Here is a 12286-nt window from a genome sequence, read left to right on the forward strand (position 1 = left end):
GCAACAACACGCCAAAATTCAAAAGAAAAAGAAAAAAAAAGTTTTTCTGAATTTGACATTTGCCAATGACTATTTTAATTTCTTTTCATCTCTAATCATTTTGGGAGAGGAAGATAATATCTTAAAACAGTTTTTATCTCTCCTCTCTGCCACTCACTTCAGGATCTCATAAGCACTCACCTCCAATTCATAGTAATTTCCTAAGTAGTCTCTACTTCTAATTTCTACCATTCTCCACCATTAATTCACCCTTTATACTGTGCAGAGTCATCTTGCCAAAGCTCATATCTGATTATATAATTTCACCTCTTAAAATCCTCTTAAGACTCCCTGTGACTTCTCACATAAAGTCCAGAGTCCTTAGATGGCCTCAAAGCTTATGATGACCTGGCCCCTGCCCATCTCCCCAAGCTCACCTCATGCCTCTGTCATGTGATCTGTATGTACTGAAAGGAACTTCTGGTCATTCCTTAAAACTGTCCTCCATTCACACCCTCATGCCTTTGTATTGATATATGGTCTTCCCATCGTCTGAGGTTGTAATGTCTATAATTTACTGTAAAAATACTTTAGCATTAATGGCTTGATTTTATTTTCAACTAAGAGTTACTTAGTTTAAATTTCAACCACAGTAGCAATCAATTTCCCTAGGCATGAATCCCACTCCAGGGTTGATCAACTTTCATTATATCAAAAATGTCACATTCTGGAGGGACTGCAACTGATGCCGTTACTGGTATCCTGATCAAAACCATATACTTTAATAATTAGCACATGAGTGTCAGAATGAGTTTTTATTGGCAAAATTAATCATTAGTTGATTAGCAACTGTTAAGGTGATCACCTATCATGAAAATGAACTAGTAGTCAAGATACTTGGATTCCCTTCCATGAGCAGGTTATAAAAATATAGCACATCCTTTGTAAAACTTAGCTTAAAATGGATCATAGCTCTAAATGTAAAACCTCAAACTATAAAACTCCTAGAAGCAAATATAGGAAGAAATCTTTGTAACTTTGTTTGGGCAAAGATTTCTTAAAGCTGACCCCCAGAGTACCACCCATAAAAGAAAAAACTGATAAATTAAACTTCATCAAAATTTAAAACAATTCTTTGAAAGACATTGTTAAGATGAAAAGACGAGCCAAAGATTGGGAGAAAATGTTTACAAAATGCATGTCAACTTGTATCCAGCATATATAAAGAACTCTCAAAAGTCAATAATAAGAAAACAAGTCAATAAAAAAATTAGGCAAATGATGTGAACACAAACATATATAGATGGCAGGACTTACCTGGCAGTCTGGTGGGTTGGGACTTCGCCTTCCAATGCAGGGAGTGCAGGTTCGATCCCTGGTCAGGGAGCTGGGATCCCACATGCCCCTTGGCCAAAAAAACAAAGCATAAAACAGAAGCAGTATTGTAACAAGTTCAATAAAGACTTTTAAAATGGTCCAAATCAAAAAAAAGAAGATGTATGGATGGCAAATAAACACATGAAAATATGTCCAGCATCATTAGTCACTAGGAAAATGCAAATTAAAACCACAATGAGACACCACTATACATCTATTAGAATGACTTAAAAAAATTTTTTTTAATTGATAAGCACTTGAGGACATTATCCTAAGAGAAATAAACTAGACAAAGAAAGACAACTACTGCATGGTATCACTTATATGTGGAATCTTTTTTTTAAAAAAATCACAGAAACAGAGTAGAAAAGTGGTGGCTGGAGAATGAGGGAAATAGGAAGTGGCTGGTAAAAAGGTACAGATTCAGCTCTAAGATAAATAAGGTCTGAGGATCTAATGTAAACCAGAATGACTATAGTTGATAACACTGTATTGTATAATTGAAATTTGCTGAGAGAGTAGTACTTCGTGTTCTCATTATTATAAAACAGAAACTAACACACCATTGTAAAGCAATTATACTCCAATAAAGATGTTAAAAAAAAAAAAAGGCTAAATATGTGAGGTGATGGGTGTGTTAATTAACTAGATGAAGGGAATCCTTTCACAGGGTGTACATATATCAAATTACCATGGCATACACTAAATATCTTATAATTTAATGTCAGTTATACCTCCATAAAGCTTAAATTAAAAAAAAAAAACTGACAGCAGTAAGTGCTTTTGAGGATGTGGGGCAACTGGAACTCTTGTACATTGGTAGAAGGAAAGCAAAATAGCACAGCTGCTTTGGAAAACAGCTTGGTAGTTTCTTATAAAATTAAACGTATATTTACCACATGATGTAGCAATCCCACTTGTAGATATTTACCCAAGAAAAAGGAAATTTTATATTTACACAAAAACCTATACACGAAGCAGCTTTAGTCACAATTACCCCAAGCTAGAAACAACCCAGATGTTAGCTCGTGAAGGGTTAAATTGTAGCACATCCATATGCAGGAGGCCACTCAGCAATAACAAGGAATGAACAGCAACATGGATAAATCTCAGATTGAAGAAGCCAAACCCCAAAGGCTACATGCTGTATGATTGCATTTATATGGCATTCTGGAAGAGACAAAACTGTGGGGACTGAAAATAGAGCTGTGGCTGCAAGAGCCTTGGGGTATAAGAAGGGGTTGACTTCAAGGGTGGCACAAGGGAATTCTGGAGGTGATGGTATTGTTCCATAATTTGATTATGCTGATGCTTATACAACTCGTTGCATTTGTCAAAACTCATAAAACTGTACACTAAAATGGGTGAATTTACTGTTTGTAAATTATCTGTCAATAAACCTGACTTAAAAAAGAAAAATTATGGTTAAGCCTATAGTTGCATCATTAGGGATGATGCCCAAGGCTGTGGCCGTTTGTTTAGGAATATTTCTTGTTACCTGATGCCAACTCTAAGCATAACAGAATCCTAACTCTGAATTGTCATTATGTCTGCTTCCAGTCAACCTTCCATGTCAAGATCAGACAGAGAACCTAAAACAATCACTAAGCTTACAGAACAACCTGTTTCAACTATGCCTGCCAATGGATGGTGCAGGGGTTTTGTATGTTTGTTTTTAATAAATACCTGTATGAATGGTAGAATTATTTGGCCTGAAACGTCTTTCATTAAAACTTAATACAGAGGCTATGGAGTAGCCAATCCTTACCCATCTCAGAGTTCCTTGGCAGTTAGTGATACCTACCAAAAAGAACCTAAGAGTTTTACATTATCAGACTGACTCGGGGCATTTCAACATAGAAATGTACTCCTTCCTCAAGCTCACTCAGATATGTCCTCTATGACAGGTATCACCTCCTGTTCTGAACCTTTCCTCTGCAAACTTCCATGGCACCCTGGGTACACATGCTCCTGAGTGAGAAACTGTCATCTTTTGGTCATTTTTTTCTTGGTCATCCCCATTAGGCTGTGGAGTTTTTAATGGCACAAACTGTGTCTTGCATTCCCAGGGCCTAGCACAATTTCTAACACATGCATACGTGTTCAGTAAGTGTTTTGGTTAAGTAATACATTAACAATAATAAATATAATATTGCCAGTCCCTGTGCTCTATACTCTTTCTATGTAGTAGCTCCTTGGAGCACCTTATGAGGTAAGTGTTGTTATCATCCCCATTTTACAGATAAGGAAACTGAGGCCTAGAGAGAGAAAGTAACTGGCCTGAAGTCACATAGCTAGTAAATGGCAATTGAAACCAAAGTTTCAAAGATCTGTGACCTCTGCCTCTCATTTTCACTACAACAGTATCTGCTTGAAAGAGGTAATGCTTTTCACTCTATGCAAACAATCTTGTCATGGAAAGGATTTTAGAGCTCACCCACTCCTCACCCCCAATGTATGGATTAAACAAGCGAGGATCACAGAAGCTGACTTGTTTGAGATCACTCAGTTTTTCTGGTGAAAAGGGGGAGGGATACATAAAAATGTACAGGGCCACTGCTGTCTTAAATTTTGGGGTGCTCTGTCACAAGAAGATGGTTATTTGCATCAGGAAGGGTTATTCCTAACTGCTTTCCCCATCTCTCTCCCTTCCAGGGTTCACTGTTTCCACTATCTCATCCCTCTTGCGAAGGAGGGGAACTATGCCATTGTCGCTAATGTGGAAAGTATGGATTATGACCCTCTGGTGGTCAAGCTCAACAAAGACATCAGCGCCATTGAGGAGGCCATGAGTGCCAGCCTCCAGCAGCACAAGTTCCAGTATATATTTGAAGGTCAGACCCTGCCTCTGTCCCTGGGAGTTTGGGAGGAAGGAAAGGTGAAGATTTTCCTGATTTTCCCTATTCCTGAAGTTCAGAACTTGTAGGAAAAGGTTGTTGATTTTTTGTTTGTTTTTCCTTTTGGATTAAAGCTGCAGTACCTAGCCTCTGCCTGTGTGTCTAGGTAGGCAACAATATGGCTTCCGTCTGCTCCTTCTTCATAAGGAGATTTAATCCGAGATAAGGCAGATGGCAGCCAGGCTGCCCCCTTGACATGCTGCTCATGAGAGCTGGGTAAATGTGTGGAGTGGACCACAGATTAACTCAAGAGGAGCTCATAAAGGAAAAAGAAACACACACACACCATACAGAGACAACCCTGAAAGATCCCCTCATTGGCTAAAATTATCGCTGGAAGGGGAAGTTTTCTCTCAGAGAATGAATTGTTGTCTGAACAAAACAGAAACCTCTGATGAGCAGCAGTTTTAAGAAGGCTGCATCCATAAATGCCTTCAGGGTCAAGCAAGTAAGGAAGGGTGTGCAAGACAGTCCTTTCCAAAGGCATTCGCCTTCAACATTTTAAAAAATGCACCGCCAGCCAAATCATTTTCATGATGAATCCCTCCAAAGGACCCCTCTTAGGATTTCAAATTATATCCCCTTTTTTTCTTGTTCTGCTTGGTTTATATGTGGATTTGGGGGCCAAAAGTATCTGTGGCATCTCACAGAATTGAGCCAGTGTTATTTAAAACAATTAAGAAGGTATTTAGTGCAAAGGATTGTGGCAGCCTAAAGATGGAAAGTGTCAACCCATGACCATGTCTTGCTTTATGAAATGGTTCTGTTCTAGCAAATGTGGACCCCTTGCCCCCTAAAAAAATCCTATTTTCCCATTAAATTATAGTGATGGAGATCTGTTCTGAAGGGGAGTATCCCTAAAAGACTTTAGCCAGAAAGTATGAAAAGGTTAGCTATTAGCCCCATGGCTCTGTGAATTGGAGACTGCAGCCATACTCTGTAGCTTGACGGTACAGGGCACATCTAAGAAATCACTTTCCTGACTACACAGAATTCCCCTCGGGCTCTTGACAGTGGCTCTTCCAAGCCCCACATATCAACATTCTCATCCCAGAGGTTTCCTCATTTTGACCAGACATTTCTTAACATCTAATTCTGCTGGGCAGCAACATCTTCTTGAGAACAGGTATAATCCTCTGACATAGAAGAGATTTTAACTATTAAAAAAAATCATAAATTTGAGGATTCCTATTTAAAAAGCTAGCTATCCCTCTGTGATATCACTTTCTAAATTCAAAAGATATAACATTGAGTTTCCCAAGTTGGGGAGGTGGCAGTGGTCTCAGTCTTCTTGGTGTGTCAAGGAGTATTTTATTTTATTATTTTTTTAAGGAGTATTTTAATCACAGATATTGTTTCGAATTCCTGATGTATAGTGATAATACAAAGCAGCCAGCTTTTAATTGGTTTATTATTATAATTGCTTATACTTAATTGGTGTATACATTTATTTCTTTATTTATTACTCTCTACAAGCATTGCATTGCCTCATAGCCTACACATAGGGCAGACCACACTAAAGCACTGCAGAACAAAATTGTGCGTGAAGTTACGGACTCAGGAGAATCACAGCAAAATAACCTACAGAGATTGTTCACATAAACTGTCTTGCTTTAAATGTAAAATCCATGTGTGTGTTTCTTTCCCTTCGAGTGAAAAGCTTTTTACTTCGCTTTCAAATAGTAGCACATACACGCGAATTTGTGGTCTTGAAGCAACACTGGGTGAGTGTAGCTGAAGCAAGAGACAGTGCCTTCTCCTGTCCTTTTTCTATATTTATCCGAATCAAGGGAAAACTCATTCTGAAGACAGAAGGAGCCATTGACCCTGAAATTACGCCCTGAGACAAAAATAGTAGACTGCTTGTGACTAGTCAGACTAACTTTAGAATTCTGGGGAGAACATCTTGCCAGAGTCCAACTTTGTAAGAATAAGAGAAAAAGAAGGAAGAGAGGTTTACTTATTTCCAAGTATTTAGAATTAAAGTCTAACTTCTAAGAATGGTAACCCACATGTGCCTTGGGTTGTTCTCAACCAGCATTCCTCAACTTCATTACCTAGGATAACCTGAATGGGACCTCTTAGTTTGTTGATGTACTACCCAGCCCTTTGCTGAATTTCATAGACCTTAAGACAGTCCTTTGGCGATGAGAACAAATCACTTACGATACCCCAGAGAAGTGCACAGGTGTCTTGTAGGAGCTCCACAGTTACTGCATGATATGCTTTTCCTTTGCACTTTGTTTCTGATTGCATTCTCTCCAGTTACTACTTTAGAAGTACACTCCATTGTCAGTGTTGAGGTGTAGTAACATTAATGCCAATAGCCCATTTTCTTATTTTTACTTATGTAGATTGCCAATCAACCTTTGAGCCAAAAGTACACCCCTACCTGTTTTGTAGGAGGAAAAGGAGACCAAACAGATCATCATATTTACCTGTGTTCTTCTCCGCTTTAAAATAACTGTACAGAAAAACAAGAGTTCTTTGCACTTCAGTAGTTTAAAACAACCTGGCATGTACTCTAAGCCCTGGAATGGTGGCTTTAACTGTATATGGCAGTGCTGGAGCTGCAGATATACCAGGTTTTTTGCCAGCAGAAAGTCTCCCCATTTGTAACTACTTGGGCACTGTGTAAATACTCTGAAATCATTGTAAGATCAGCTGGTCCAACCATCAGGAATAAGTTTTCCTCGGTCATTTAAATTTTCTGATCAGTAGAAGAGAGAAATCCTGTGTCGGTTTATGCAAGATGGCACTAATCCGTCTTCTCTTTCCTCCCCACTGCCCTGTGCTGATCCCTCAGGCCTAGGACACCTGATCTCCTGCATCCTTATTAACGGCGCCCAGTACTTCAGGCGCATCAGTGAGTCTGGCATCAAGAAGATGTGTAGGAACATTTTTGTCCTTCAGCAGAATTTGACCAACATCACCATGTCTCGAGAGGCAGACCTGGACTTTGCAAGGTAGGAGGAAAGATTGGGCTCAGTTCCTGTACCAAAGCCAAGGCCTCATTGTCTATCAAGTCATTTTTTAAAATGGGTTCTTAGTACTTAAAAACTTAGTTTAAAAAAAAATGAGGGCTTCCCTCGTGGCGCAGTGGTTGAGAGTCCGCCTGCCGATGCAGGGGACACGGGTTCGTGCCCCGGTCCGGGAAGATCCCACATGCCGCGGAGCGGCTGGGCCCGTGAGCCATGACCGCTGAGCCTGTGCGTCCGGAGCCTGTGCTCTGCGACGGGAGAGGCCACAGTGGTGAGAGGCCCGCATACCGCAAAAAAAAAAAAAAAAAAAAAAAAGAAACAGAAGTGATGGATGTTAATTAAACTTATTGTGATGATCATTTCACAATATATGCATATATTGAATTATTATGTTGTACATCTGAAACTAATATGTCAATTATAGGTCAATTTCAAAAAAAAAAGGAAAAAAATGGAACAAATAGATGTACTTTGGTTGTAGAGAAGGTAATTCTCTAAAATTCTATTGGATGTTTAACAATTCTTAAACAGGTAATTTTTCCTATTGTCTAACCTAAGTTCTTTTACTACAGAACTTTAGTAACTTTATTTTCTAATTGTTAAAGTAATATATACTCATTGCATAAAATATGTAACATAAAATATAAAGAAGAATATATAAACATTAGTCATAAACTTTTAATCTAGAGACTATGATATTTGATATACTTTCTCCTGGTTTTTGTACATGTGCTGTGTGTCTAGGTGAGTTTTCTCATGGGCATGCATATCATTTCTCTTTACAAAATTGTTAATGGGTTTCTTACTCATTTAATTGCATTTTCCTATATCAATAATAATCTGTGAAAGCATGGTTTTTCCCATATCCATTAATATCCCTTGAAAGTACTATTTTTAACACCTGAACAAATGATCCATGGAGTAAGTAAACCATAATTTATTTACCTATGTATATGCAGATTTGTAGATATTTGGATCTTTTACATTTTCTCTCATCCTAAATAATGTGTTGAATGTATTTTTACATGAATCTGTTTCCTCATCTCTTCTATCTTTCCCAGTTGAAACCCATCCCCCCTTCTTTTTTTCACTGGGGGGAAAATGGTTACTCATCACTATTCGCACTGTTCCTTTATGTAATTGAAGGTTCTTTTTTAAATAGCATTTTCACTTTCTCTTTTCTAGGATTGCTGATCTCAGTTTTTAGTGTTTCCTTATAATACACTTTTTCAAATACAAGAGTTAATTTTATTCTCTCTTCCTATGGTATCAACACTAGCCATACCTTTTTAAAATCAGTGGACCTTTCGAGCTGTAATGAAAACCTCAGTTTTGAACAGGATGGATAATGATTATGGTGTTGGTGCTTTATTGACAATTATACCTAGATGAATTATTCCATGAACTCCATTATGGCGAGGAAGTCTTTTGTTTTTAATAGTCCAGAATGCTCCTACCTAATATTTAGTATTTCTGTGTCTTTTCACTTGATTTTTTGATTCTTACAGAAGTTCAAGAAAATTTGAAATAATTCTTGAGACACTGAAGGGGATGATGAAATGTTCTATTACTTGGACAATTATTAAGACATCTATGCTAGGATCTCTGTGTTGAAATCGTATAACCACGTATCTTCACTTTTAACCTGTGTCTTCTCCAACGTGTCCCTCCATTTGTTCCACTGCTACCCTGTTGTTCTGCTTTTCTGCCCTCCTTCCCTGTCTTTCTTTCTCTTTGTGTGTGTGTTCATTAAATTCCCTATTTTAGGCTAAATTTGTTGGAAAGCGTTCCTTGCTCAGATTAGGGAAACCAGGTGTGACTGAGTGCTGCATTTATTTGGTCTCTCTGATGGGGAAGGATCTCATTATTGAATTAGTCTATTCATAATAACATTGACAAGGGGAAGATAAGAACATGGAGGCCTGAGGGATACAGAGAAGCATTATTAATTCTCTGAGGAATATAATTCCTAAATTCAATCATCCTTTTTTTAAATGATTTTTTTTTTTTAGCTGAAATAAGTAAATTAACACAGCTTTTGGCAGACAGTATGGGGCCCGAACACATGTAAAAACACTAGCATCTGAATAATGAAATGTTGACTGGGCAGTATTGAGGTTGGCATCAATGGGCCGTATACTGGCAAAGCAGTTCTTCAGCAAAGCCATGCCTTTCACAGTTGGATTTGGGAGTGGTATCCAAAGAAGTGGGTATAAGCTGAAATGTGACCTCCTGGGAGAGGTACTGCTATTACTACTCTTAATGGATTATGAGAGGAGATAGGCTAGCTTAAGTATATAGCATTGGATGATTCTGTCCTGATCTCAGCTCAAAAGACACAAAAAATTTTTTTTAATTATTTTATTTATTTATTTTTGGCTGTGTTGGGTCTTTGTTGCTGCGTGCGGGCTTTCTCTTGTTGTGGCGAGAGGGGGCTACTCTGTTGTGGTGTGCAGGCTTCTCATTGCGGTGGCTTCTCTTGTTGTGGAGCACGGGCTCTAGGCACGCGGGCTCAGTAGTTGTGGCACACGGGCCTAGTTGCTCCGCGGCATGTGGGATCCTCCTGGACCAGGACTCGAACCTGTGTCCCCTGCATTGGCAGGTGGACTCCTAACCACTGTGCCAACAGGGGAGCCCCAAAAGACACATCTTTACCAGACTTGTAAGCTCCAGGAAGCCCAGATTTTTTCTGTTTCCTAGGTGCATGGACCAGAGTAAGTGCTCATTTTGTGTATTGGATGAATGACTAGGTATCAAATCAAGACTTCTTTTTGTGGTAAAGAATTTGGATAATGACGAAGTTTAGTTTATCTTTAATGCCCTGAACGTTTTAACCAGCTGACGTGGGTCAGTTTTCTTATTGGCTTATGAGAAACAGAGCATCTCCCTTGCAATTATTTCTTTGTAGAGAGAAAGTGTCACAAAAAGGAGTACTACATCCCTACTGTTCATAGTCTCTTTCTCCTTCATTTTCTCTCGCTCTCATACATACACATATACATAAACACACTTCATAGCCTTATTTTTTTCTGTTCTTGTTTTTGGTAGGGACAGGTTTTATGAAATGGGCTCTATCAATTCTACTGAATGTGAAGCTATGTAAAATAAATATAACAGCGATACCAAAATAGCCAGAAATAATAGACTGTAGCAGCAGTGTGTCTCAGCATTCCTTAAGCAATGTCTAATCAAGCATAGACAGCATCTGTATTTCCAGCAAATCTCTATAGGAATGTTATCTTCTAACACAGTAATTAATCACTAGTTGCCATGTGTCAGAAAACTTATTTAACAAGAGGTTGCAAGGCTCTTGTAGTTTTTTTACTTTCATAGCCTTCCTGGCCAGTGGAACATAGAACACTCCTTCCGTAATAAAGAAATGAGAGATCTGGACTGATTCCATTTATGCTGACTCTTTTACTCAGCGGTATTGTTGAGTAGTGGTAAACCACTACTCAGTGGTATTGTTGAGTTGTCTCTTTTTTCATACACACCTTTGCTCCAGCTAATCTCTAATAGGGATAAATCTTGGATAAGCAAAGGATCAAGATAACCTATAACATGACCAGAATTGCAGAGAGACCCTGACCCCTATGGTAATTTTCTCTGCTATGGTTTTGACCCTTTTGACCCAACCGCTGATTTTTCAGACTCAAAAAGAGGCTTTGTCCTGGAAAATCACTACAGACTAACTAGAAAGTAGAAGGCCTCTAAGAGTGTGCTCTTTAGTTGCCTTCATCAGAGATCATCTTACCCTGAGCTGTCTTGTGCTTCGAATCAACCCAGGAGTCCAGGAGTAATGGGAGAAGTCTGAATGGGCACTGAAGTCCCCAGGGTGGATCTGGCAGTCTCTATAGTTCAAGTGAAGCCATTATTGAACAAAAAAATAAATCCCAGGGCTTCCCTGGTGGCGCAGTGGTTGGGAGTCCGCCTGCCGATGCAGGGGACACGGGTTCGTGCCCCGGTCCGGGAGGATCCCACATGCCGCGGAGCTGCTGGGCCCGTGGGCCATGGCCGCTGAGCCTGTGCGTCCGGAGCCTGTGCTCCGCGGCGGGAGAGGCCACAGCAGTGAGAGGCCCGCGTACCGGAAAAAAAAAAAAAAAAAAATCCCAGAGTTCTCTTCCTAGTACTTCCATCTCTTCCCCCATTCTCCCTTTTGTATCTATCTCTCTCATTACAGTTGCCTCTCTTTTCTCCTTTCTCTCTCCTGTTGCCTCTATTATCTCTCCTTGATTTTGTGGTCCTTTTGGTTTTCTTTAGACTGGTATCTCTCATTCTTTAATCTGACACAGATAAGGAAATGAAAGCTAAGGTTCAGGAAGTGGTAAGGTTCTAACACATAAGAAAGCTTCCTCATCCTTTTATTCATTCATTCATTCAACAAATATGTATTGAGCGTTCATTCTCTCTAGGTCCTGCCCTTGTGGAATTTACATTATTGTGGGCAAGACAGACAAACAAATAAGTAAAATACAAAGTATGTCAGATGATGATACGTGCTATGGTGAAAAATTAGACATAAGAAGGACAATAGAGTGTGCCAGGGTATAATGAAGGTAACCTGCGATTTTCAAGTGTTCATGGAAGTCCTTAATGAGATGGTAGCATTTGAGGAAAGGCCTAAAGGAAGAGTAGGAGCAAGCCATGTGGATATCTAGATGAGCTTACGAGGAAGGGAGCTCTAGGAGCAAAGAACCAGAGGGAGGCATATATTAAGCATTTAAAGAACAGTAGAAAGGCCAGTATGGCTGAAGTGAATGAACAAGGAAAAGGTAGGAGATGAAGTCAGAGGTTTAATCTAAGAAGCTGAGATCTCGAAGACCATTATAATAACACTGACCTTTACTCTGAGTGAGGTAGGAAGCTGTTAGAGGGGTGAGGACAGAAGAATGCCATAATATGACTTATAGCATAAAAGAATCGCTCTGGCTGCTATGTTGAAAATAGACGATTTTCCATTGCTCCTGAAGAGGGGAGGTTACAGACAAGGGCAAAAACAGAAGGATCTGTTAGAAAACTATTGCAGTAATCTGGGTGAAAGATATTGGTGAT

General features: G+C 39.3%; 1 protein-coding gene across 1 annotated transcript in view; it reads left to right on the forward strand.

Moving 5' to 3' along the window:
• Nucleotides 1–12286, forward strand: part of EXOC4 (exocyst complex component 4) — a gene marked incomplete at both ends in the record, with an annotated part of 836896 nt that overhangs the window by 772010 nt on the left and 52600 nt on the right. The window contains 2 exon segments of the mRNA XM_079711536.1: nt 4012–4190; nt 7060–7219. Of these exon segments, the coding sequence (XP_079567662.1) occupies nt 4012–4190; nt 7060–7219 (339 nt within the window).

Source organism: Hyperoodon ampullatus (genome assembly GCF_949752795.1).
Source record: "Hyperoodon ampullatus genome assembly, chromosome: 9".
Taxonomy (NCBI): domain Eukaryota; kingdom Metazoa; phylum Chordata; class Mammalia; order Artiodactyla; family Ziphiidae; genus Hyperoodon; species Hyperoodon ampullatus.